The sequence below is a fragment of the Xenopus laevis genome, chromosome 4L (assembly GCF_017654675.1).
Source record: "Xenopus laevis strain J_2021 chromosome 4L, Xenopus_laevis_v10.1, whole genome shotgun sequence".
NCBI lineage: Eukaryota > Metazoa > Chordata > Amphibia > Anura > Pipidae > Xenopus > Xenopus laevis.
Window position 1 is genome coordinate 87,073,515 of NC_054377.1, and position 26,338 is coordinate 87,099,852.

Here is a 26,338-nt window from a genome sequence, read left to right on the forward strand (position 1 = left end):
GAAGTGTCTTATTTTACATCCTGTATTTTGTATCTCAGATATCGGAGAAAAAAAAAAACTTTTCCCTTTGTGCTACCTGGATTTCAGGCACTAAGGATACTAACCTCAAATGTACTGTTTCAGTCTTTGAACAGCAGTGTTGTATAGCAATTTTCAATATACATGAGTTTTGTAGAAAGACATATATAGCCTCCCAGATACCTGCCATTTACCTTTCATGTGCAATTTCCTTCTCTTTCCTCTGAAGGTTGCACATGAACCAGTCCTGTCTTGGAAATGAATCTACACAACTGCTGGGCATATGCATGAAAACACCCAGAACGAGTCTACCAAGCTTGGTAGGAAATACAGAGGGGTTTAAAGGGATTACACACACACACACACCCACCCACCCCCCCCTCATAGGCAGGTGAGTCCAATGATGAGAAAAGGTGTTTAAGGTGGTCAATTGCAAGTTATGCTTCTGTTTGACTCTCCTCTCAAGAGTGACAGCATGGGATCTTCAAAAGCAACTCTCAAAATATCTAAAAAGTATCACGGTTTAGGGGAAGGCTACAAAAAGCTATCTCAGAGGTTTAAACTGTCAGTTTCAACTGTAAGGAATGTAATCAGGAAATGGAAGGCCACAGGCACAGTTGCTGTAAAACCCAGGTCTGGCAGGCCAAGAAAAATACAGGAGCGGCATATGCGGGGAGGATTGTGAGAGTGGTTACAGACAACCCAAAGATCACCTCCAAAGACCTGCAAGAACATCTTGCTGCAGATGGTGTATCTGTACATCGTTCTACAATTCAGCACAAATTGCACAAAGAACATCTGTATGGCAGGGTGTTGAGAAAGAAGCCCTTTCTGCACTCACGCCACAAAGTCGCTTGTTGTAAGAAAAAACTCAGTTAGACAAGCCACAGTCATTTTGGAACAAAGTGCTTTGGACTGATGAGAAAAAAATTTAGTTATCTGGTCATAACAAAACGAGCTTTGCATGGTGGAAGAATAACACCGCATTCCAAGAAAAACACCTGCTACCTACTGTCAAATTTGGCAGAGGTTCCATCATGCTGTGGGGTTGTGTGGCTAGTTCAGGGACTGGGGCCCTTGTTAAAGTCGAGGGTCGGATGAATTCAACCCAATATCAACAAATTCTTTAGGATAATGTTCAAGCATCAGTCACAAGTTGAAGTTACACAGGGATTGGACATTCCAACAAGACAATGACCCTAAACACATCATATGAACATTTCTTTAGATAGACTCACCATGTGGATGAGGAGGCTAAGGTGCTCTGCCCCAAGCCTTCAGCATAAGGGAGCAGACATCACCGTATTGTTTGTAGGGTAGGCACTCAAAAAGCAGTCCTCCAGGCAGTAGTAGTAAAAAAATATACCCATTGGACAATTCCTCAGTTTTTGCTCTGAATATGATGATTTCATTAAAAAATCTTGAGAACTAAGAGATAGACTCCTAGCTCATGGGTATACAATGGATAATTTAAAAATGGCCTTTATAAGAGCAAGCCGTACATTTATTTGAAAAATTTGACTGCGTAGATCCAAGACCTTAAAAAATATTTTATCTCTCAGCATGATTCCCAACACACAACATGAGAACATGACCTGGCTAAACACATTAGGCTGCTTTAAACGTGGAACTCAGAGATGTGTAACCTGCATCACGGTTAGGGACACCTTTCTTTCCAACACTACAAAACGAACATACAAAATAAAGCAATATATAAATTGGAATACTAAGAATGTGATATACGTAATTTCTTGTAAAAAATGTGGGAAACAATATGTGGGCCAAACCAGTAGGAGCCTCAAGGAGAGAGCACGGGAACACATTAATAATATAATATCAAAATCTGAAACTAACGTAGCCAGACATTTCTCTAAATGTGGTAGCCTAAATTATTTTTCAGTACAAGGCATTGAAAGGGGTTTCATGCAAAAAAGAGGTGGGGACCTAAGCAAAAAAATCTTACACCAGGAAACCAAGTGGATATTCATTCTGGGCACAAGATTCCCAAAGGTGATGAATAACGAATATGACATATCCTGTTATTTCTAAATGAATAATCATTCTGGGCACAGAATGCAATTGTGTTCCACAGGTTACAGCCGGGCCCACCTCACGTCGTTTTTATTTTGGGCCAATCAAGGAGCAGCAGTGTGTACTAAGTCTAGCCAGGGACCCCATATTGCCAAAAAATCGTCAGGGCAGCCTCTAGCCAGGTATATGGCCTTTTGTAACAGGAGTATTTAATTTATGGATTTTTTTCCAGCGGGTTAACGTGGGTGGCCTGGTGGCTTTCCAAGTTAGTAGTATGTTTTTTTTGGCATAGTATAACATTTGTAATTAGAACAGTCTCTGGTATGATCTCAGCACCAGGGAGCCTGTGTGTCCCATTAGGCAAAACACCAGGGATCTTATATTAGGGAGGGCAACGTTGGATTCTAGGAAACCTAGGACTTGCTCCCAAAACCGCTGGATATGGGGACAGGTCCAAAACACATGTAGAAGGGTACCCACATCTACTTCATATTTATAGCAAGTGTATGGGTAGATTTCTGCCAGCCTTTGAGTCTGGGCTGGTATGATCTATGTAAGAATTTTATTTGTATCCATCTATCCCTGTTAGAAATTGTAAGTTCAGGAACCTGCTCTAAGACTCCCTCCCAAGCTTCTTCATCTATACCTGGGGTATCCACTATCCACTTTAAAGGGAGTCTATCTAGATGAGAGTTTGCAAACTTGCCCAGGATTGCATATATCAGGGTGGTAACTTTTGATAGGGCAGGTCGTCTGAGCTGGCTCTGTGTGATGTCTAGAGGCTCATTGGGAAACTGGGCACGAAAGACATGCCTCATCTGAATGTATCGAAACAGCATGTTGGGTGGTAGCTGATGAGCTGCTTTGAGCTCCTGAAAAGATTTAAGTTGGCCTCCTTCTACTACTTGTCCAAATCACTGATTGGGTAGCAGGGAAGGCAGATTGTTCACCTCCAGAAAAGTGGCACTGGCTGCTTCTGTCAGAAGTGCCTAATTATTTAGGTCTTGAGTCAGCCACCAGTGTGCATATACTAATTGTGATGCATTGTAACAGAATGAAGTTGGCAACTGCCAGTCCCCCTTTCGTTGTTGGGATTTGCAATGTTGTAAGACTAATACGGGGTTTCTGCCCTGCCCAAATTAAGGCAGTGGTTATTATGTCGATTTGCTTAAACCATGCTTGTGGAATATATATTGGGGAGTTGTGCAGCTTATACAGGAACTTAGGTATGTATATAATTTTTATTAGGTTGATTCTCCCAACCAGGGATAGAGGCAGACTCTCCCAGATGGTGGTTTTCCTTCTATAGTCTTGTACCACTGGGTCTAAGTTATCTGCTGTATATTTGCTGAGATCTTCCGGATTGAAGGAACTGACCCATTGCAGTGGGAGGGGAGCCTGAGGAGGCCCAGGGAGTCATATCGTCTATGGGAAGAATGATGGATTTCCCCCCAGTTTACCTTTAGACCTCAATAGCTACCATATTTGTCCACTACCTGGAGCAGTTTCTGCAAGGACTTCTCTGGGTCTGCTAGATACACCAACATATCATCTGCATAAAGTGATACCTTCTCCTCAAGCCTCCCTAGTTTAAGGCCTCGGATGTCTATGTCTTTGCAGATTTGGATGGCTAGTGGTTCTATTGCCAAGGCAAAGAGGAGAGGGGACAGTGGGCACCCCTGTCTAGTTCCTTTGTGGAGCTGAAAAGTTTCTGAGAGGAAGGAGTTTACCTTGACCATTGCTACCGGGATCTGTATAGTGATTGCACCCACTCTATATACTTTTCTCCAAGTCCAAAATGCCCCAGGACCTCCCACAAGTAGGACCACTCTACTGTATCAAATGCTTTGGCTGTGTCCAACGAGACCACTACCCTGCTCCCAGTGGTCTTGTGTTGGGCTTGCAGGTTTGTGTACAGGCGTCTGATATTATCTGTGGCTCAGCCGGGGATGAAGCCAGTCTGATCCGGGTGAATCAAATGGACTATGACTCCTTGGAGCCTAATGGTTAAGATTTTTGCAAAAATCTTGATATCTGCATTTAGCAGTGATATGGGTCTATATGAATCGCAGTAATAACTTGGCCTTCCTGTTTTAAGTATCACAGATATTGTAGCCTGGGTGCAAGTGTGTGGGATAGTGGTCTGCTGTGATATATTATTGTACAAGGTAGCTAGGATTGGGGCAATAAGGTCTACATTTGCTTTGTACCATTCTACTGGTAGCCCATCCGGACCCAGAGATTTATTATTGGGGAAGCTACCTATAGCCTCCTTGACCTCATCCACTGTTATGGGTGATCTTAGGGAAGCCTTCTGTTCTCTAGTCAAGGTAGGAAAGATCACCTGGGCCAGAAAATCTGCTATTGGGAGCTCGGGCCTTGATCTAGACCTGTACAGTTCCCCATAATACTCCCCAAACGCTTTGGCAATGGCTTGCGGGTCTTGCAACTCATCACCTGCAGGTGTGAGTAGCGTAGATATGGAAGTTATCTGCTGAGGGTCCCTGGCTAGCAAGGCTAGTAATCAGCCACTTTTGTCTCCTCTATCATACCAGGCTGCATGCTTTGCGATATCAAATTGGGAGTATGTTTCTATGTGTGGGAGATCCAGGGACCTCTGTGCCTCAGCCATTATTTATCTAGCTTGGAGGTTATCTGCTCTGCTAAGGCTGACTTCCGCTTCACTTAAGGTCGATTTAGCCTCATTGATACTCTCCTCTACTTTGAGTCTCTCTCTTTTAATGAGGAAGATGTACAGGCCTCTTGTCCAAGCTTTGCTAGCGTCCCATGTTGTTGCCATGGGCGCATTCCCTCCCATTTTTAACAAAAGAATCACTCAAATTGGTAGGCCCTGTAGGATAACCTCTGATTGGACAATGATAATACAAATGTGATTGGTGGACATACGTTTAAATATCTTGTATGTGTAATTCACCATTAGCCTATGAGTAAGTGTTGTGAGAACACAAAATGCATAAGGCTGTGATCCGCACACCACACTTGTACCTCAATAAAAGACCTGTTTTAACCACTACTGCCTGGAGGTCTGCTTTTTGAGTGCCTACCTTTCAAACAATACGGTAATGACCCTAAACACACTTGGAGATCTATAAAAGGCATTTATGCAGAGGGAGAAGTACAATATTCTGGAATGGCCGTCACAGTCCCTCGACTTGAATATAATCGAAATCTATGGGATGATTTGAATCAGGCTGTCCATGCTTGGCAGCCATCAAATTTAACTGAACTGGAGAGATTTTGAATGGACGAATGGTCAAAAATACTGCCATCCAGAATCCAGACACTCATCAAAGGCTATAGGCAAATTTTTGCACCTGTCTAATTTTGTTATGATGCATATTGCATATTTTCTGTTAATCCAATAAACTTTATGTCACTGCTGAAATACTACTGTTTCCATAAGGCATGTTATATATTAAAAAGAAGTTGCTACTTTGAAAGCTCAACCAATGATAAACAAAAGTCCAAAGAATTAAGAGGGGTTCCCAAATTTTTTCATATGACTGTATGTAGAAACAGATGTCTTTAAGCATCACTATTATATACTCTAGCATGAATATAATTTCCCTTTGAGTAATTCGTTGATTTCAGGGTCTCTCTCTCTATAGGCTAGGGTCAGACACCAGGATAAAGCCTCATGGGCCCCGCCAGCCCAGATCTGCTCCTCCCTGCCTGAAACGCTGCACTCCCTGACCCAACCCTGCTCCAACCGATAGAAGCAGGTATGTGCTGGTCCGAGGAGGAGGATGGAGGAGGGAATCCTGAAGTTGGTGGAGGGGGGGGTTCAGGGCCTGGGATGGGTATGTACGGGCCCGGGATGTGGCAGCCACAGACCCCCACCCCCAGTCTGACACTGGTTGGACTGCAATCAAGTGACACTTTTGGCCCTATTTCTCTATAAAATCTACTGTAACAACTGCTCCTCTCATGATGACAGAATGATTCACTACATGGCAGCTCCCTCTCACAAGATACAAATATATGGAAACGTTCCATGCATACATTACCTTATGGCCTCATATTTTACATTTAATCTAGCACAACCAATCAGTGATCAGAGCAAAGTTCATCCAGCTGCATGTAGAACAACAAAAGCAAATGTGTTTGGTTGCCATAGTTTACAGCCCAGGTGCCAATTTCCCAGCACTGATAAATGAGCATAACTTTTTCAAGCTTGGGAAAAAAATGATATACTGGGTATACAGGCAAGTGAAGTATGTGTTGCCCTTGGCACATCTATTGCCAATAACATTCTTTGTTTCTCTGTATATATTTTGGCACAGCACAAGACAATATATTTCTTTGAGCACCTTCCAGCCAGATGTAAGTTATATTCCATGTTCAGTTTTTCATATCTGCAGTCTCCGTGAGAGTACTGGCAATAATATTGTCTATTCAGGAGGTCTCACGCTAATGAAATAAAAAGACTTTGCTCACAGCCGTTTCTTGAATTATTTTATGAAAACTGTAAAGGCAGAGATTGCAACAGCAGATCGTTTTTAAATCTCATTTCCCACAGTTGTAGAAAAAAGACAAATAACAAGCAGACACATCCAAAGTGGATGGACAGATCCTCCTCTCAACATACAAAGAAGAGCAACTCTGCAAACACAGAAGTTGGCCCAGTACGGGGCCCGACTGCAGAACGGGGCCACTGATGAATGCTGCACAAGTGTTTGGCCCAGTTTTGCAGGTCGGCGCCTCTATGCACTGTAGCCAATTATGAGACCTGAAAGCAGCAATACTAGGAACCTGTGGATTTCTCTTAAGCATGGTGCTTGATGTAAAGTTTACAAAATCTATTAGTTAACAATGAAACATTTTAGACATGTTGAGAAAAATTAAATTAAAAAAAGGCCCTAGAATTGCTGCAGTAACCCTTTTGCATGGGTTCCTTGCACACAAAAGGAATTGCATCAGGCCTTACATTCTGAGAATCTTCTATCACTGCATTGCACAGCAATGCACCAATCCCCAAATCTGCAGATAGTAACCATGTCCTCCATCTTCCAAGTTCTGTGATCCATGAAGCCAAGAATTCCATTGTGCGCTCTTGCTTCCTTGGTTCCACATTGTTTCTGTGTACAAAGCTCCATCTCCTTCTCTCCATCTGTACTTCAGGTACTGTACATCCAGTCTATGTTGGAGGGCCCAGGCCACACACAAAGTTCATTTTCTAAATTATGTTATTGGATAAGGCAGAATGTCCATGCAACCACTTTTCTCCACTAATATCCAGCCAATGTTATGCTCACATACAACAGTTTTTTGCAGCATATTTGTGCTGATGTTCCAATGCCTGTGTTGCAGTGACCTGCCAGATTACAATACGAGACCCACATGCATGACATGACAGCATCTTTGTTTTAAAGAAGAATTTTCATGCAGTCCTTGGTTATCCAAATAAATTGCCAACCCCATCCCTTATTGTGGTGCAGCAAACAACTTTGCCTATCTAGTTTTTTAAGCAAAGGCAAAGCTATATCAAGAGTCGGTAACATTACTGTTCTTCCATTTACTATGCTGTAAGCAGAGCCAAATGTTTCCAGCATAAAGTAGAAAGAGAGAAACTAAATTCTAAATTTGGCAAATTCACGACAAACTGGAAAGCCATATGCTCTGGATTCTGTCTTTTGTGAAAATAACATTTAGTACTCTACATATTAAAGGGCAACTAAGGCCCACTTTTTTGCCATCCTGGTCCACATTACCAAACTGGTGGCCATTTACTTGCAAGGGGCTGTGGGTAGAGGTGCTTGATTCATATTCCCAAGTGTCAAACTGGGAAAGTCCATAGCAGAATGAAGAAGCAGGCATGAGGACGAGATCAATGACATGTATGTATCGGATTGTATAGGATTGTGTAGGGAATTTGTACAGCAACCCTATGCTACCAGAAGACAAGATGGCAATTTTGGGCATTAGATGTTCTTTAATTTGAAATAAATGGTTTCTTGTTATTTCAATTGTCCTATCTTAATGAGGTTATTGTGTCTTGTATGTATAAATTTGATTTCTAGTAGGTGGATTATGTCTAGAGTAGTTATGCCCTCATTTTCTAGGCAGTACAGTTTTACCAGGAGTGTCCCCACTCTCCCTGTGCTACATAGTTCTGTTCCATGACTCATTTATCAGAGCTCTCACAACTGGGAGTTCAACGTTCACATCACTGTTTTACCTTTTATGCAACAAAAGTTGGCTATAAGGAATTAGTTAAAGAGAAAACAATTACATATTGATAACATTGTTAATAAATCTATCATTATGCGAGGCAGGCACCTTCAATACAGCAAAGCAGTTAAAGAAGTTGCATCTATTGAAGTGATTCAACCCATTTTCTTATCCCTTCTCACTATACAATATAACTTATGAAACTTACCAAGAGTATTTTGTAACATTCACACTATGCAGCACACCGCAAACAAACACTGCATAAGTCTCTGAGTGTTGCAACTTACCCCTCCACAGAACAGTAACTAACTGCAAAGCAATCTTGCCCATTGTACTCTCATGGCTGCCATAGTGGATCCCTAGACCAGTCAATTTGAGCAGCATCCTATTAAAGTAGATATGCAAGGTTACATTAGTTTTAGCTCTCAGTGTTGCCCTGTAGTGCAAGTGTTTAGGGTGGGATTAAAAGTGTCTATTTCAGCATCCAAAAGTAACCTTGCATTGATAGGCTATTAATATATTTATGCAGAGTCACTGTGCTGTTGATAAAGAAAACGGAATATTTGTGAATTGCTATTATACTATTATGATATTTTACTTGCAACTTTCTGTGTCAACATCACAGTGGCAGTATGGTCGCTACCTCTTCTGGAACTGAGAGGGAAACAATCTGTTGTTTTAAAGGTTTCAAGAAAAAGAAGAACAAGGAAGTACTAAAATGTAGCAGACAAATTCTGCCTTTCTGAGCATGCGGAACATTGGCAGGTACAGCACACTGTCGCACATGAGCACCAAGTTTGTTTATTCTTTACTAGAATAGGTCAGTCCTTCTGTGCTGTGCAGAAAAACCAGGCAAATCGCCAAGTATCCGGTAACGTAAACCCTGGAGGAGGCAGAAGGAAGGTTTTAACTGCCTCTTCCTCTCCTTCTTCCAAAATGAAAGGAGGAAGAATTAGGCTGTCTGAAGAAGCGCCAATGAGTGCATTGCTTTATCCTCGAGCAGGTCTGGGTGGTGGTTTCCCAATATCGACTGTGATGTTTGTGTACATGGGGTATTTGGCAGAGTGAATCACACGGTAGTGCAATGAATTGATGCCATCTTTCTTCATAGTCATTTTCGTATTCTGAATCTTTGTGAATCTGGGAAATAAGAGAAGCTTAGTGAAAAAAAAAAGTTTGAGGGGCAGATATATCAAAGGTTGAATTGTTTTTGTTGGTTACAATTTGCACTATTCTCACTAGTGTAATCAGCAGAATAATGATAAACATGACTCTTAGGTTGGCACTATCGTCTGTGCATTTTGTGCTTCTTAAATGAAGAACACATTAAGGTTGAATCGTTTTATGAGACATCCGGGAGGTAGGATATATGTGCATAGTATGGTGCTTTGGAAACTAATGTGCATATTTGGGAGTCGATACCAACAGAACAAACACACTTTACCAACCAGTGAATTTTTGCAAGATTCCTGAAATGTTGTATCCAAGAGTCATTGTAACAAATGCATTGTACCAATATAAAAGTATAGAAGAAACATTTTAAAAAGAAATCCAGATTTTCTTGGTAATGTAGTATTAAAACCTTGAAGAAGTCACATGAAACTGGCTGGGGGGGGGGGTGCACAAAAGTCCTTAGGAGGGATACAGTTGGCCTGTGGACTTCCGGGTTGGATACACTTGCCCTCAACACTAAAACCTGAACAAAATCTTAAGAAAAAATCTTTAATGAGGCTTCCTCTTCAGTACTAGTACCCAACTCACATTGATGTCCATAGACAGACAGACTTAATTTCATGCTACATACTAGGGTCCCTTACCAATTTGAACCAAGTGCAAAGTGTAAATATAGTATAAACCTGGCGCACAATATTACATTTACCCTGCAAATCTAACAATGCCACTATATAAGCCAGACTGCATTTTGAATCCCCTAGGTGGTGCTACAACCTTTTTAATTCCTATATGAAGATTCATTTAAACTGGAGACTAAAGAAAGACAAGGACAAGTAAAAGAACAGAGAATATGGCGCCTGTCTATGACAATATTAATTTGTCTGCATCATAGAGGGGAAAAATGTACTCCATATTTCTCATTCAGGTACTAAAAGTGAACATAGCACTGCCATGTTTCAGACACCAATTGAGAACATAAAGAATGTATGGGGCATGTTTCTAGCTAGGTGTAATGATTGTTTGCATTAACAAATCTAAATACTATAATCAAAAAGTCTTGTGTGGGATTTATGCAAATACATCAGACCTAGGGTTTAACGTATAATTTAGTTATCACACTGACATTATTAATACAGTAAGTGGACTCCATGGTTAATTTTGCACACAGCTTCTTATTAGTACAGGACAGGGATGGGCGAATTTGACCCGTGAGGCGAAAAAATTTGCCCATCCCTAGTACAGGACACAGTTTCTGCTCTCAGCTGCTTGCTTACTTTTAGTTTTATGCTGGAGGCTACATTGTGTGGTGTTGAAAACAAATCTTTAAATAAACCCCAGCAGAGTCGGCAATTTGCTGATTAAGATATTATACTGTTGCTAAAGGCTCGATGGAAAAACAGCCCTGTAGCAAGTCCTTCAATTAAAGCAAATGATTTATCCTGCTCAGTAAATATTCACTTTGAGAGAGACAGAGAGCGAGACAGAGAGAGAGAGAGAGGGAGAGAGGGAGAGAGAGAGAGAGAGAGAGAGAGAGAGAGAGAGAGAGAGACACAGAGACAGAGAGAGATTAAAGGGGTGGTTTACCTTTAAGGTGACTTGACTTTTACTGTGCGCTATTGAAAAAGATGCTAAATCGTTTATTTAATAAATGTAAGTTTACATAAAAATCATTTAATTGATTTAATCGATCGATCGAACGATTTTCAAAAAAAATAATCTTCGATTTCTAAAAACTTAGCCAAATGTTGCCTATAGGTTCTAGGAGGTCCCCATAGGCTAACATAGCAATTCGGCAGGTTTAAGGTGGCGAAGTGTTGAAGTTGAAGTTTTTTAAAGAGACAGTACTTCGATTTTCAAATGGTCGAATATTCAAAGTTTTTGAATTCGAAAATTCACTGCGAACTCATTTCGACCCTTAGTAAATGGGCCCCCTAAGGTGAAACCTGTCAGGCTCTTACCTGGGTTTCATTGCATCCTGTTATATTATGTGAATACCACAGCAATACATACTGTAAATGTTTCATGAACGCCCTTCTATCTATCATCCCCAATTCTCTATATGTGATCTTATACCATAAACATTTAGCAACATATTCAAAGGATTTCAAAACACCTTGAGTATTTACATGCAATCCTGTGTTTTGCCCCTTGGTTTCTGTTTTCTATTTGTGTCCCATGATCAATAAATACACAGCCAAATGCATACACAGAAATACTTCTTATCAAGTATTTAATATCCCACCCGGTCAGACAAGGTGTCAGCACCCCAATCCTAATTTCTGTGTAAACTATGTAAACTTACATTTATTAAATAAAGAATAAGAAAGTTTTTTTAAGGGTGAGCAACAATAAATTATATAACAAAGCAATGTTTCCTCTTGTTCATAAAATTTTTTACCTTTGAGGATTGGGCTCATTGTGCTTGTCTCGCTCATGTTTGATCATTCGGTAACGTCCAATGCGGATATCAGGCCGGGAAATTTTCATGCCATTGAGTGTTATTCTATGGGTGGAATAGGATGAGGTTAAAGGCTGATTTATCAGTGCTCCTTTCTGTCAACCCTCCATCCCTTTAATGAGTAGATTAATACATTGTGGATTTGTAAAGGGATTTTCGCTTCTAACATATAATTAAAAGTACAATATATACATTAATGTTCCCCACCTCTGTATTCCCTGGAACTATGCAATGCATTTTTTGTCCAATGAACTGTAATTAAATGTACTATGTAATTCCAATACTTGTTTTTTTCAACTCTTAAACACACCAGTGACTTTTAAATAAGTCTTTGCCGCATGTCTTATAGTGAAGAGTTGTTTCTTTGTGCTGGAGGCCACATGGAATAAACTAGTCAGCTCTGGAGGGCAATGATTGAAAGACAATTGCCTCTTACAGGGAGCATAGGGCAGGCAGAGTAAGGCACACACATGGAGCATAGGGGAAGGCAAAATACAGCAGGACACAGGGAAACCTATCAAGATAGGTTTGCCACCTGTCCAGTAATTTGAAGGGCTGCACAGATCAAAACGGCCTGCCCGGTTTTCCAAATTAGGAAAACCAGGCAGGATTCCCTTATGAATGACACGGCGATCGGCCAATTGCCAAATCATAGCCCCGTCCCCTGATGTCACGGTCCGCTCCCTCTGCGTCTCTTCCCGGTCTCCATGGGCTAAAAGGTGGCAACCCTATATCAAGACCACTGTAAAATGAACAGCTCATACTGTGCTACATACAGTGACACAATGCTGGTGCCCCTCAGCAATTTGCATGAGGAGTGAACAACGCAGGCACTTCAGTCTGGGTCTCAGGTGTGATCAGTACAGGGCTTTAAGGGTGTTACATGTATGAACAATGCTGGATCTTAAAAGCTAAATTTGAGGTGTAAACAATGCAGGGACCAGTTAATCTCTGTACAGATACCTTTTAAAGCTTACACAAGGTAAGCAGTCACAAAAGGCAGACTTTCACGTGGGGGGTCACACAAGGGGGGGTCATGGGCTAGATGTGGCCCATGGGCTGCCAGATGGACAGCACTGAGCTACTATATAGCTATTCAAGTCTTAATTTGGCTGTGGGGCTCACTTTTCACAGCAAGTACCTAAATGAACCTAAATAGGGGTCACATATAATGTATTATTAGAATTATTCTGCCTATGACTAAGTGCTGGGTAAGCATGAAACGCGTTAGGCGTTAGAGGGAATACTATACATGTTTTTTAACTACTGATGTGAATAAAATATATTTTTTTACTTAATAGCATGTTTTGGAGAAATTATTGAGATTCACATATAATGTATACCTCCCTACACATTGATAGAATGAAAACCTTTCTGAAGCGATCTCTTTTCCTCATGCCCATAAGTTCTTCTTTACAGCTCCTCTCTAATCAATCTGTGTAGCTGATCCTACAGCTTCTCCCCCCGCACCCATTTCAATACAATGCTGTTATTCTAGTACCACATTAGCATAACTATTACCATGGCAAATCAGTACAATTCTCCCCAACATTTCTAATAATGGATCATCATAGCTTTTGCCCAGCAGCCACAAATTAGCAACCACTATATGAACCATAACTATTTCTCTACTTTGTACCAATTTAATAGTTTTATATTTATGATCCTTTATTTCCATAGTGCTAACGCATTTATGCAGCATTTTACAGAGATTGATAATAATTAACACCAGTCCCTGCACCATTTTACAATTTATTTTCCTTATTACATCTACACAACACATGCTGCCTGTATATTTTGGGAGGGTGAGAGACCCACTCAGACATAGGGAGAACACAAATCAGAATAAAACTCAGGACCCCAGTGCTGCAAGGTAATAGTGCTAATCACCAAGCTGCCCAGGACATTTATTCTCCCCCAGCAACCAATACATACAACAATGCACACCCTTCACTTCTGTCATAGATCTTAATGTCTCTCTAACAAATTTGAGCAAAGATCTGTTCCTGTCAAACTTGCAATGGATAAAATTAACTTTTCTCCCTCCACATCCCTGCCTTCCTCTCCCAACCACCCTGTAATAATAGATCAATACGGTCATTCTTACTGTAGAACAATAATAGATCATCATAGCTTCTCTCCCAACAACCCTGTAAAAGATCTTAATTGCTGCTCTTATCTGGAACTACTTTGCAGTGTACTGAAAAATCATGTATTTTATATCTTCTTAAATGAATCGTCATAGCTTCCCCCCACCCTGGTACTTCTCTAATAGATGTGAGCCATGGTTTTTCTCCCATAGCAATCCTGTACTGAAGCTGCACAAATTTCTTCTCTGCAGCCCTGTAACAGACCAGCACTGCTTCTCTCCTGCAGGGAATGTACTGGTAGACTTGCATGTAGATTTATCATTTCCTATCAATATACTAATACATTGTAAAAACTGCCAGAATGGTTACATTAAAAAATGTCACTGTGCTAAGTTATTTTTCTTTTCGTGGCCCAGCTGTCTCTTCTGTATCCTCTTCTGTAATGCATTAGCAGAACCACTCCCACAGCACCCCTTTAATGGAAACTTTTATTTGCCTATCGCATTCCTGTAATCTCACACAGCCTAATCCCAATAACCCCAGTAATGGATCAGCTCTGCTTCTCTCAAACTGCAAACAGCGCACATTTTCCCCAGCAGCTTAACATTGGTTCAAATGCCTCAGCAGCTCTCTATAGTATCAACACATATCCCCACAGTAACCATTACCATCATCAGCTTATCACAATTTCTGTACGACCCTACAAAATATCAGCCTGATTTCTTTCCAGCAACAGATTTAAACTGAAGTGATTTGGAACATGGGTTTGCAGGTGGAGGTGTGATTGCTTGTATAATTTTACATACATTTTTATTACCAGCTTGATGCACGGATGAACCTGTCACTTATAGAAACAGGCAGGGCATAATTCAGAGGGAAATAGTGATTACAGAGGGAAAAAGAAATTACAGCCTGCTAGGCCTAGGTCTTAAAAAAAAAATACAATATAAAAAAATAAATACAATATAGGTTTCTGCTTGACCTACATCTCAAGGGAAGGAAAGTACTATTACATGCAACTTCCACTGCTAGCTAACAGAGTAACATTATGCTGGGAGGTTGGGAGAACACACGGATAAGTCTTTTTTTCTATGCGAGCCTTAAGCTACAGCTTCATCAGCCCCTTTTTAATCGAACTCTAAAAGCACCTTCCCTAGATGTGCCAAGTATTGAAACCTGTGCAAGCAGCCAATTATACCAACTTGTTCACATAGCCTGGGGTGTCAGATCAAGATTAAATCCAATACATCACAGACTGAGCCCTTTGAAATAGTGAGGTATGAATTGTTCTTGTTTCTAAAGGATAAGCCTAAATGAGACAAAAATGATAACAGGCATTGCTGATAAGACTGTTGCCTTGGAAACCTTGTTTGATGTTTTGAGGGTGAGGATTCTGTAAATCCAGGATGCATTGCTGGTAAATGGTGGTAACCAAATATGGCACACTATTATCAATTCCAGCAAATCTTAAAATTGAACAGTTAAAGGCTTAACTAAAGCCTGGCAAACAACTGGTATGTACATATACACATCTACATATACTTTTAGGCTAGGGCCACACGGGAAGATTCAGGTCGCCTGGCTAAAGTTGCCAGCGCCTATTCACACACGGCGATACATTTTTCAAAGTCGCTCGAAATTGCCTCACGAGGCAATTTCGAGCAACTTTGAAAAACGTGTCGGCGTGTGTGAAAACGTGTAGCCTAGCCCTTACTCTACAGCAAAAAAATGGGTAGCTGAGATCTGGGACAATTGGAATATTTGAAGAAGAAATGTGACTTTCTTTCAAGGAATGCTGTTTCACATACACAAAGAAGTGGAACTCCCTTACTACTGTAAGCTTTTCTATCAGATTAATGTGTGGAGTCCTTGCGCTAAAGATTAGCATATGCTCTGTCTGTGCGGTTTGTCTTCTTATAAATTCAGTGGCCAGAATTAGCGTGTTGCCTACATCTGTACATAAATATAATGTGCCGATATTAAATATAAACAAACATACTGTATTAACGTTTTGAATTGATACCTGTGCCTTGTCAATCACAATCCCAATTCGTAGCAAATTAAACAGCAGTTTAAGGATGGAGTTGATCATCTATGCGTAATAGATCTTGCCAGACTAACTTAATTTTTTTTTAGCAGGGACCTCGATTCTGGGATGGCAGTGGATGTGATTTACTTTGCTAAAGCATTTGATACAGTGCCACACAGAGGGTTACTGGTTAAATGAAGGAATGTTGGCCTGGAACATAGTATTTGTACCTGGATAGAGAACTGGCTAAAAGATAGACTACAAAGAGTGGTGGTAAATGGAACATTTTCTAATTGGACCAGTGTTGTTAGTGGAGTACCGCAGGGCTCTGTACTAGGTCCCTTGCTTTTCAACTTGTTTATTAATGACCTGGAGGTTTCCTTAAATGAGAAGGATCTAGGGGTATTTGTAGATAACAAGTTGTCTAATTCTGGGCAGTGTCATTCTGTGGCTACTAAAGCAAATAAAGTTCTGTCTTGCATAAAAAAGGGCATTAACTCAAGGGATGAAAACATAATTATGCCTCTTTATAGGTCCCTGGTGAGGCCTCATCTGGAGTATGCAGTGCAGTTTTTGATATAAATGAGCATGAGAGAGTGCAGAGACGTGCAACTAAACTGGTTAGAGGGATGGAAGACAAATTATGAGGGTAGACTGTCAAGGTTGGCCACCTCTTTAGACTAGAAGAAAATAACTTTCATTTGAAGCAACGTAGGGGGTTCTTCACAGTGAGGACAGTGAGGTTGTGGAATGCACTGCCGGGTGATGTTGTGATGGCTAATTCTGTTAAAGCCTTTAAGAATGGCTTGGATGATTTTTTGGACTGACATAATATTAAAGGCTATTGTGTTACTAAACTCTATAGTTAGTATAGGTATATATAATTTATGTGAAAGTATGTAGGGGTTTGTGTATGGATGCTGGGTTTTCATTTGGAGGGGTTGAACTTGATGGTCTCTGTCTTTTTTCAACCTGATTGAACTATGTAACTATCTACTTACCTGTTATAAATATCATCATCTTCTCCTCCCCATCCCCAGTACTCATTGGGAAAGCCATTTATCTTCAAAAACTGGCCTTTGCTCAGTCCAGAGACCCCGCCAAAATAGCCTGCATAAGGCAACCTGTGAAAAGACAACATACAAATGTAAAAACATAGTTACTATCTACATTCAGAGGTTCAGATGACAATATGATTATGCAGATTGCTACAGAGTTACAGTTGTTTGTCACTGATATGCTATTGTGTCACCTGCACCTGCTTGGAGATAGAGCACATGAGATTTAAAGGAACAGTTCATTGTGAAAATAAAAACTGTGTAAATAGATAGGCTGTGCAAAATAAAAAATGCTTCTAATATAGTTCGTTATATAACTCTGAGCTAGTCAGCGACTTGAAGGGGGGCCACATGGGACATAACTGTTCAGTGAGTTTGCAACTGATCCTCAGCATTCAGCTCAGATTCAAAAGCAACAGATATGACCCATGTGGCCCCCCCTCAAGTCTCTGATTGGTTACTGCCTGGTAACCAGGGTAACTAGTCAGTGTAAACCAAGAGAGCTGAAAAGCAGGAAGTAGTGTTCTGGCTATTATGTTACACATCCAGTCTCTCCAGCCTTTATACATTACATTTTTGGCTAACTAACTATATTAGAAATATTTCTTGTTTTACACAGCCTATTTACCCAGTTTTTATTTTTAAACTGAGCAATTCCTTTAAGGGCTATATATATAGGCTTCTCAGAATACATACATATTATTTAAAGATCACTTGGAAATGACGTGTTTGATGTAATACACAGGGTCTTTGTGAGCTGTAACCCATTTCCACTGTAATTTCATGGTCATATTAAAGAACTCATATATTCTAAACCAAAACCATTTAGTTCTAAAAACACTTCAGCATCTACGTCACTCTGGTCAGATACCAATTGATTACTGTATCAAACTGACAGGCAAAATGCTAATCACCCCAAATGATAGCCTTTTGGAGCAAATAACCATATTCATATGCAACTTCTGAAATAATGCAACTGAAAATGGTTTAAGCCGATATTGTCATCTATGAACCCCTTTGGTCATGTGGGCAAACAATTATATTTCATTGCATGGTTTAAAGGAAATTCTGAATTGTGCGAAGTGTATCTCCTGGACTTGAGATACTGCAAGTGGGTCACTAATAAAGCCAAATAAAGTGCCCTGGTGTTGGAATTGCAAAGCTTCTAACAACCAGCTATCCTGAATACTCGGGACCTGGGGCTTTCTGGATATTGGATCTTTCCATAATTTGGATCATCATACCTTAAAGGGGTAGTTCACCTTTAAGTCAACTTTTAGTATATTATTGAATGGACAATTCTAAGCAACTTTTCACTTGGTCTTCATTATTTATTTTTTATAGTTTGTTTAATAAATGCCCTCTGCTTTCCAGCTTTCAAATGGGAGGTCACTGACCCTAGCTGAAGAAAATGTACTATAAGGCTACATTTTTATTGTTATTGCTACTTTTAATTACTCATCTTTCTATTCAGGGCCTCTCCTATTCATATAACAGACTCTTATTCATAGCAATGCATGGTTGCCAGGGTAATTTGGACCATAGCAACCATATTACTATAATTGCAAACTGGAGAACTGCTTAATAAAAAGCTAAATAATTCAAAAACCACAAATAATAAAAAATGAAAATCGAGGGACTGTGACGGCCATTCCAGAATATTGTACTTCTCCCTCTGCATAAATGTCTTTGTTGATTTCGAAGTGTGTTTAGGGTTATCGTCTTGTTGGAATATCTAACCACTGTGTAACTTCAACTTTGTGACTAATGCTTGAACATGATCTGGACAAATTTGTTGATATTGGGTTGAATTCATCCAACCCTCGACTTTAACAAGGGCCCCAGTCCCTGAACTCGCCACACAGCCCCACAGCATGATGGATCCTCCACCAAATTTGACAGTAGGTAGCAGGTGTCTGTCTTTGTCTCATCAGTCCAAAGCAGTTTGTTCCAGAATGACTGTGGCTTGTCTAAATGAGCTTTTTGCATACAACAAGTGACTCTGTTTGTGTTTAAGTGAGTGCAGAAAGGGCTTCTTTCTCATCACCCTGCCATACAGATGTTCTTTGTGCAAATTGCGCTGAATTGTAGAATGATGTACAGATACACCATCTGCAGCAAGATGTTCTTGCAGGTCTTTGGAGGTGATCTTTAGGTTGTCTGTAACCATTCTCACAATCCTCTGCATATGCCGCTCCTGTATTTTTCTTGTCCTGCGAGACCTGGATTTTACAGCAACTGTGACTGTGGCCTTCCATTTCCTGATTACATTCCTTAAAGTTGAAACTGACAGTTTAAACCTGCGAGAAAGCTTTTTGTAGCCTTCCCCTAAACCATGATACTGAACAATCTTTGTTTTCCGATCTTTTGAGAGTTGCTTAGCAAAACAAGCTTATCCAATCAATTTGGTTTTGCCAGTAATCAGTATTGAGCAGTTGCATGCATTCAAATTAGCAAAATTACAAGGGAACCCAATTTTTTGCGCAGCCAGAGGAAAGAGGAATAAATTATTATGCAGGCTGAAAGGGGTTCCCAAACTTTTTCATATGACTGTATATCTTAGTTTGGATGTAGTACAAGGTACTGTTTTATTATTACAGAGAAAAGGGAAATATTTTTTTAGAAATGTGGATCTGGATAAAATGGAGTCTATGGGACACGGCCTTTCTGTAATTCGGCGCTTTCTGTATAACGGGTTTCTGGATAACAGATCCCATACCCTAGCCCTAAAGCAATCAATATTTACAGGGACATTGTGCATCATTACACCAGCATATGGATATTTAGTTTCAGAGCCCATAAGTCAGGGATAGTACAAAACAATGCAGAGAGCAGCACTCCTGTAGGGACCGATAAGTCAGGGACAGGCTACCAATGGGCCTCCAGATGTTGAACTCTTCACACCCCTCTTCAGACATCAGAGCAATGTTAGTGGCTATAGTTCAGCAGCACCTGGAGCGCTGTTTCTGAGAATTTAGCTACACCTTGGTTATATGAGAACTAAATCTCAAAAAAGAATACATCTAGACATGTTTCATCATATGTTTTGGTATTCTGTACCAGACCAAGGCCACTACACTCAGTGAAGATCTGTGCCTGTGAACATTCCCACGGTAGCTCCCCATATTCTTTTCTGCTGATTCACACAGAGTTGTCAGCTATGTGACCATATATATATATATATATACACCAGGATACAAGGTCAGTTATGAATTATGATTCACATTAAATTGCAGAAAGAAAGCAGTGCATTCTGCATCAGAATTAATCAGGACAAATTCTGACAACCCTAAGGGCATAGACACAAGCTGCTATTTCAGGAGATTAGTTATCCAGCGACGAATCGCTTCTTCTTCGGGTGACTAATCTCCCCAAACTGCCTTCCTGCCGGCTAGAATGTAAATCGCCGGCAGGATGGCACTCGGATTGCTTCGGCTTTACGAAGTTGCCCGAAGTTACCTCGTGAGGCAACTTCGGGTGACTTCAGAAAATGTAACATTTACATTCTATTTACATTCTAGCTGGCGGGAAGGCAGTTCAGGGAGATTAGCTGCCCGAAGAAGAAGCGATTTTTCGCTGGGAGACATCTCTCGAAATAGCAGCGCGTCTCTGCCCTTAAACTTCACTTCTCAACAAAGATGGGAAATTGCACTGGAGAACTTTAAATACATGTATACTGTTATAGGACTACTGAATCTCTGGTATTTCTAGGCAAACTCTTTTCTTAGATGATCGTTCTCCTTTAAGCTGATAATGTCCATGTTTAAATTACTTTAAAGCAGAACGCCAAACGGTTATTTATTGTGACATTCATTGCAAGGAGTATTCTCTCCCAGAAAGAGGGCAGAGGTTTTATAAATGAAACAGTACAATGCATATCCTTTTGGCTAAAACTAGTGAAGTTGCCTCTGGGCTCCCTACAAAAAGCTGTTTTGTTGCCAAGCAAAAGTGCAAAAGTATTTGCCCAGTGGGACAGGCATGCTGCTGGTTTAGTGGGTATGCAGTTGCCAGTCAATGTCTCCTTCAGGCCATGTCATATAAAGAGTTCGATGAACAGCGATAGCTTTCTCTCCAGTGTCAATGGGAAAGACAATTACTGCCTATTAACCACTGCTATTGTGTCACATAGCCTGACTTATTTTGCGTTCCAGATCTATTTCCAGGACAAAAGGACTGCAGGGAAAAACTGCAGGAAATCATTATTCTTTGGTTCTTTCCATCTGGTGTGTAATGGCAGTATTGATATTATAGCTGAATACAGAAATCCATGGAGGTTATTAAATCTAATATGTTAGATTAAAGAGGAAGAAGGATTGCTGTCTAAGTTACAAAATATTAGTTACTAATTATTTATAATAATTATTTATTTGAGATTACTGTGGCTAAGAGACATTTTTTTTTTAGATATCGCCATAAATTTGTTGACTGTAATGGGTCAGCAATTTCATGAGAACATGATTACACCTGTATTACAGATGACTGTTTTCACAGTATTTTGTAGTGTGAATATACGAGTAAAGCTTAGTACAGTAATTGGTCTTTTTAAGATGCTGACCTTATCTGCGACGACAATACAGTGGTCATTTTGACCTCTGGCTCAGTAAATAAAACATCTGTATGCAACTATTTCTATTTATTGTCATGATGTGCCCCTTAGTCAAATCTGGCTTTTATTTTGCTGGGTGCCCTAAAAATAGCCTATTAATCCGAGAGGATTTTTTAAAAATTGTCTTTTTTTACATAGTAGATTAATGGAACAGTAACACCAAAAAGTGAAAATGTTTTTAAGTAATTAAAATATAATGTCATTGCTCTGCACTGGCAAAACTGGTGTGTTTGATTCAGAAACTCGGATATTCTTTATATAAACAAGCTGCTGTGTAGCAATGGGGGCAGCCATTCACAGCTGGAAAAGGAGAACAGGCACAGGATAAACAGCAGATAACTTCTTTAGTATACAATGGGATTCTTCAGAACTTATTTGTTGTTGGTTGTTATTGAATGGTTGCCTCCCATGGCTACACAGCAGCTTGTTTATATACACTTTATTAGAGTTTCTGAAGCAAACAAAACAGATTTACCAGTGCAGAACAACAGTAGATTATTTTGTCAGTAATTTTAAACACTAATTTTTTGGTGTTACTGTTCCTTTAACAAGGAAAGGTTAGAATTTTGGGGGAAACACAATGGCTTTTACTGACTAACAGTCTAATAATAAGAAAGGTAAACAGTAACATTTCATTAACAGGAAAAAACAACAAAATCTATCCAATTAAGATTGTTTTTAAGGGAAAGATCGGTCAGCTGACTTGCACCTGCCTTTGAGCATTTAAATTCACTTCAAACAGGCAGTGAGGGTTTTTTTGTGTTCGTCACTTCTTCAGCTTCTTGATATTTATGAGAACCAATGGTTTGTTAATAGCATAAACGTGTTGGTACTAGCGGCAAAATGAACTAATGCTAGAGAGTCGCTGCCTGCCAGCCTGAATTAATAAACACCTAAAGACTCCCTGAGACATTAAAAAAGCATTTGCTATTTTATTCCTGAAGGTTGATAGGTCTTTTGTTTAATGATGTATAACATCTCTTTTCAAGAGAAGAGCTCAAGTTGATTGAAGAAAATGTGTTAATCTAAACAAAAATATGAACCATAATTTGCCAGTTCGTAAACCAGAACAGATAAATAGAGGTTTGAAGAGAAATGACATAGACAGGAGATTCTGAACTCAGGGACAGGGGTATTTTGTAGATGTTTAAGCCATGAGGTGAGCGGAGGCCTCACTTCAGTCAGAAAGTCTGCATCACAGAACAGAAGAAATTGCATTTGCTCTGTAGAGAGTCCAGCTTTCAGGTTTCATTTGGAAGTGTAGCTCCAGGAGAGACAAAGTAGCAGAATACCCATCCCCAAGAAATACAGCTTAATAACTAATACTGTAAGAGTGAGATGGTGTCCACTTTACTGAAAAAAATATCTAACCAACTTATCTCTTTAGTTAACATTTTGGCATTAGGTAAAACATGCTGCAAACTGCTAATGGTCCCAAAATTAATATTTAAAACCATGAAGATAAAAACAATTTCAAATAAGTGAAAATGTAAAGAATACCAGACATAACAATAAGAACCCAGCAAATTAATTTAATGTTATATATTAAATCTATTCCAGAAATATTTTATTCATTATATTGGTGCTATGATAATGATTGGTTAGAGCATGCTCTCAACCTCATATTTTTCCTGCTGCAAACAACTTCAGTAAATAATACTAATTACTGAATTAACCTTGATACAACCTTGATGAATAACACTTGCACTCTCAACAATGTGGGACCTTCTGTCAACAGTTTTTTCCATAAGTTTTCTATCAATGATGCTTAATTGGAAGCTAACATACTTTGGTTTCTGTTTGCTTTTTCTGGTTTAACATCGTGTAATGCAAACACTTTTGGGTTTTTAATATATATGATATTTACAGTGCCCTATTTAACTGCATTCAAGCTTCTGATTCAACTTTTATAAGCATGGTCATCAATGCTTTTGCTTTACATATTTTCTGGATATTAAACTGCTTTATCTCATTTAAACTTTCATCCATTTTTTGCTTACCGGAATCCAAACTTGTCCATGGCAATGGCAAAATGTCGTGGCTGCTCATAGCAACGATATAAATTTCTGTCGTCCATAGGGATAAGATCCACATCGCTGAAAATGAAACAGTCATAGTCTGCCTCTTTCATTGCTTCCAAGAAACCAACATTCAATAGCTTGGCCCGATTGAAAGTGTCCTCGCCAAACTGTGAAACAAAGATACAGGCATTTGTGAGTAACAAAAGGAACATATATGAGTGGCACAATGACAAAAGATAAAATAGGTCATATATATATATATATATATATATATATATATATATATATATATATATATATATATATATATATATATATATATATATATATATATATATATGTATGTATATATATATATATATATATATATATATATATATATATATATATATATATATATATATATATATATATTGTATTTATTTATAGTATAAAGCTAGAAGATTTAGAAGGGAAGGTTCACTGTGAAAAAAAACCAAATATGAGTACCAAGGACCAGGACCAATTTTCTAAATTCATGTTTACTTTGGAAAATGTCTAATACACTCCTAAGGAGGAAGAAACGCAGGGATCATGCAACACTGAGGTACCTCTGTCCTTTTGGTATGGCTGATTTTTTTGTGGGGTTTTTCTATTACTTGAAAGGAGAAAGAAAATTCTAATTACTGGGGTGGTGGTGAAGGCAACCCTCAGTGATTACAATCTCTTACCAGAGACCCCGATCATTGCTCCAGTTAGTGGAAGACTGCCCCTATTTCAGAGTACATCTGTAGGAGCACCACATTGTAAAAGATTTGCTCGTTTGGCAACCTCGCCAAATAAGCAAATTTTACAGTGCATGATCCTCTTTAAGTTAGCCCCTTCAGACCAAGTAGGCAGCTTATCTGACCATGTATGGAGCCGACATATCTCTCCAAAAATCACCCAGATATCTTTCGGCCAGCTTTGAAAATCAATTTGGACAAGAACCACTCTGTCTTCTCCCGATGGGTCTGCCTAGACTTACAATATGATCTGATCATTGGCCTTTTGGCCAAATTTGGCCTAGCATGTAGGTGGCCCAATCAGACAAAGATCCACGCGTTCTGCAACCTTGCCAAATGAGCAGATCTTTATGTGTATGGCCAGTTTTAGTTAGCACTCTGGATGGGGCCAGGAATAAGACAGAGGCCAAATATATTGCTACAGATAAGCAGCAGAATGCAAAGAGACTGTTCACATGAAAATGGCTGGTAGGGTGAATTGCTCAGGAAGAATTTGCACAGTGCAAATTGGAGAGTTAGAGAATATAGCAACTCAAATAACCTGAACTCTAAACAGGACAAGGAGAGTAAGGTTTGGCCTGTTTAGTGCACACTGCCTATATGTCTGTGTTATTCTCTGTATTGATATGTGCTCTCACACAGCTTGTACTAGCACATGGAGCCCAATGCAACAACAGAACATACAAGAGGACACAGCTGCTCACATAGGATTAGTCCAGAATGAGTTCTTTGGAAGCTGCCCACCATTGCGTTATTTCTATGTATAAAATGATTCTTATAGACTTTACTGAATTAGCATTCTCAAACGAACAAATAGTTTTGAAAAACAGTGCCTACTTGACTATATTACACAGTTAAAGTTTAAACAAGTCTCACAGATATGGGAAAAACATTGTTTTCTTATCAACAGGCATGGGACCTTCGTGCCCCAGTCCAGCACTAATTATGCCAAATATATGGAAAACAAGTTAAATTACTTCTTATGCATAAACATCATCATTTAACATTATTTTTGTTTTTCTGTTACAAATGGAACATACATTATATCATTTATGTACTAATTGTTACTGAAAAACAAGATTTATGTTATGACAACAACTCTGCATAAGAAATAATTTGTCCTGTTTTCCTTAACAGTAGAAAAACATCCAATTAAGTGATTAACAGCTCCTGCTATATTCAGACTATACTGGCATTGTATATATTTGGTCTTGGAAACAATACAATCTACAATACAGGTGCACTAGCAAATACTAAATGCTATGGGGTACTCAGATAACAGCATTATCCCAGTTTATATTATCAGCTGACCTGCTGTTACATATAGGCAGCTGATCAGTCTGCATCTTGGCTGCTCTTGTTTCTCTTTCCATTGGCCAATTGCAAAATTCCAGCCTAAAATAAACCACTTAAAGTGTAAAGTGAACCGGCAGATGGTTCAAACTTATCTCAAACTACTCTGTATGTTATTTCTGTAATTCAGACAATCTGCTTTAATAAGGCATGCTGATATTTAAGAACATCAACAGCAAAGGGAATGAGTGAGAAATGTACGGCTAATGAAGTGAAAATCCCTCTAAAAAGGCCAGGGATCACTATATACAGTTTTAGGCAGGTGCAGCAGTAGCTTTTTCTTAGTGAACTGCCTCACAATGTTACATAACAATGGGTGTTACAGAGACAAAAAAGGTCCCTCTTTTTTTATATATCAGTATATGTTGTCATGACAACGGGTATATGCTGCAGATACTAATTTTAAAAATTAGGACACATTATAACAGTAAAGTAAAGGTAGGAAACCAAATAAATGGAACATCTTTATTCAATATTTATTTTCTTTGAGTTCTACATAGTTGCTGTTTCTTTGACTAACAGACAATATATTTATGGAATAAAAT

The 26,338-nt window shown here is 39.3% G+C and overlaps 1 protein-coding gene across 2 annotated transcripts in view; it reads right to left on the reverse strand.

Annotated features, from left to right (window-relative positions):
- Positions 1-6,512: 6,512 nt before the first annotated feature.
- The window catches only part of b4galt2.L (UDP-Gal:betaGlcNAc beta 1,4- galactosyltransferase, polypeptide 2 L homeolog), a 103,175-nt gene continuing 83,349 nt past the window's right edge, over positions 6,513-26,338 (reverse strand). For both annotated transcript variants that reach the window (XM_018258368.2, XM_041590441.1), the window contains exons 4-7: positions 23,656-23,843; positions 16,993-17,115; positions 11,813-11,917; positions 6,513-9,381 (exon numbers count right to left, since the gene is read on the reverse strand). In XM_018258368.2, coding sequence (XP_018113857.1) covers positions 9,231-9,381; positions 11,813-11,917; positions 16,993-17,115; positions 23,656-23,843 — 567 coding nt within the window. In that variant the 3' untranslated portion in view covers positions 6,513-9,230. The remainder of the gene's footprint in view (positions 9,382-11,812; positions 11,918-16,992; positions 17,116-23,655; positions 23,844-26,338) is intronic.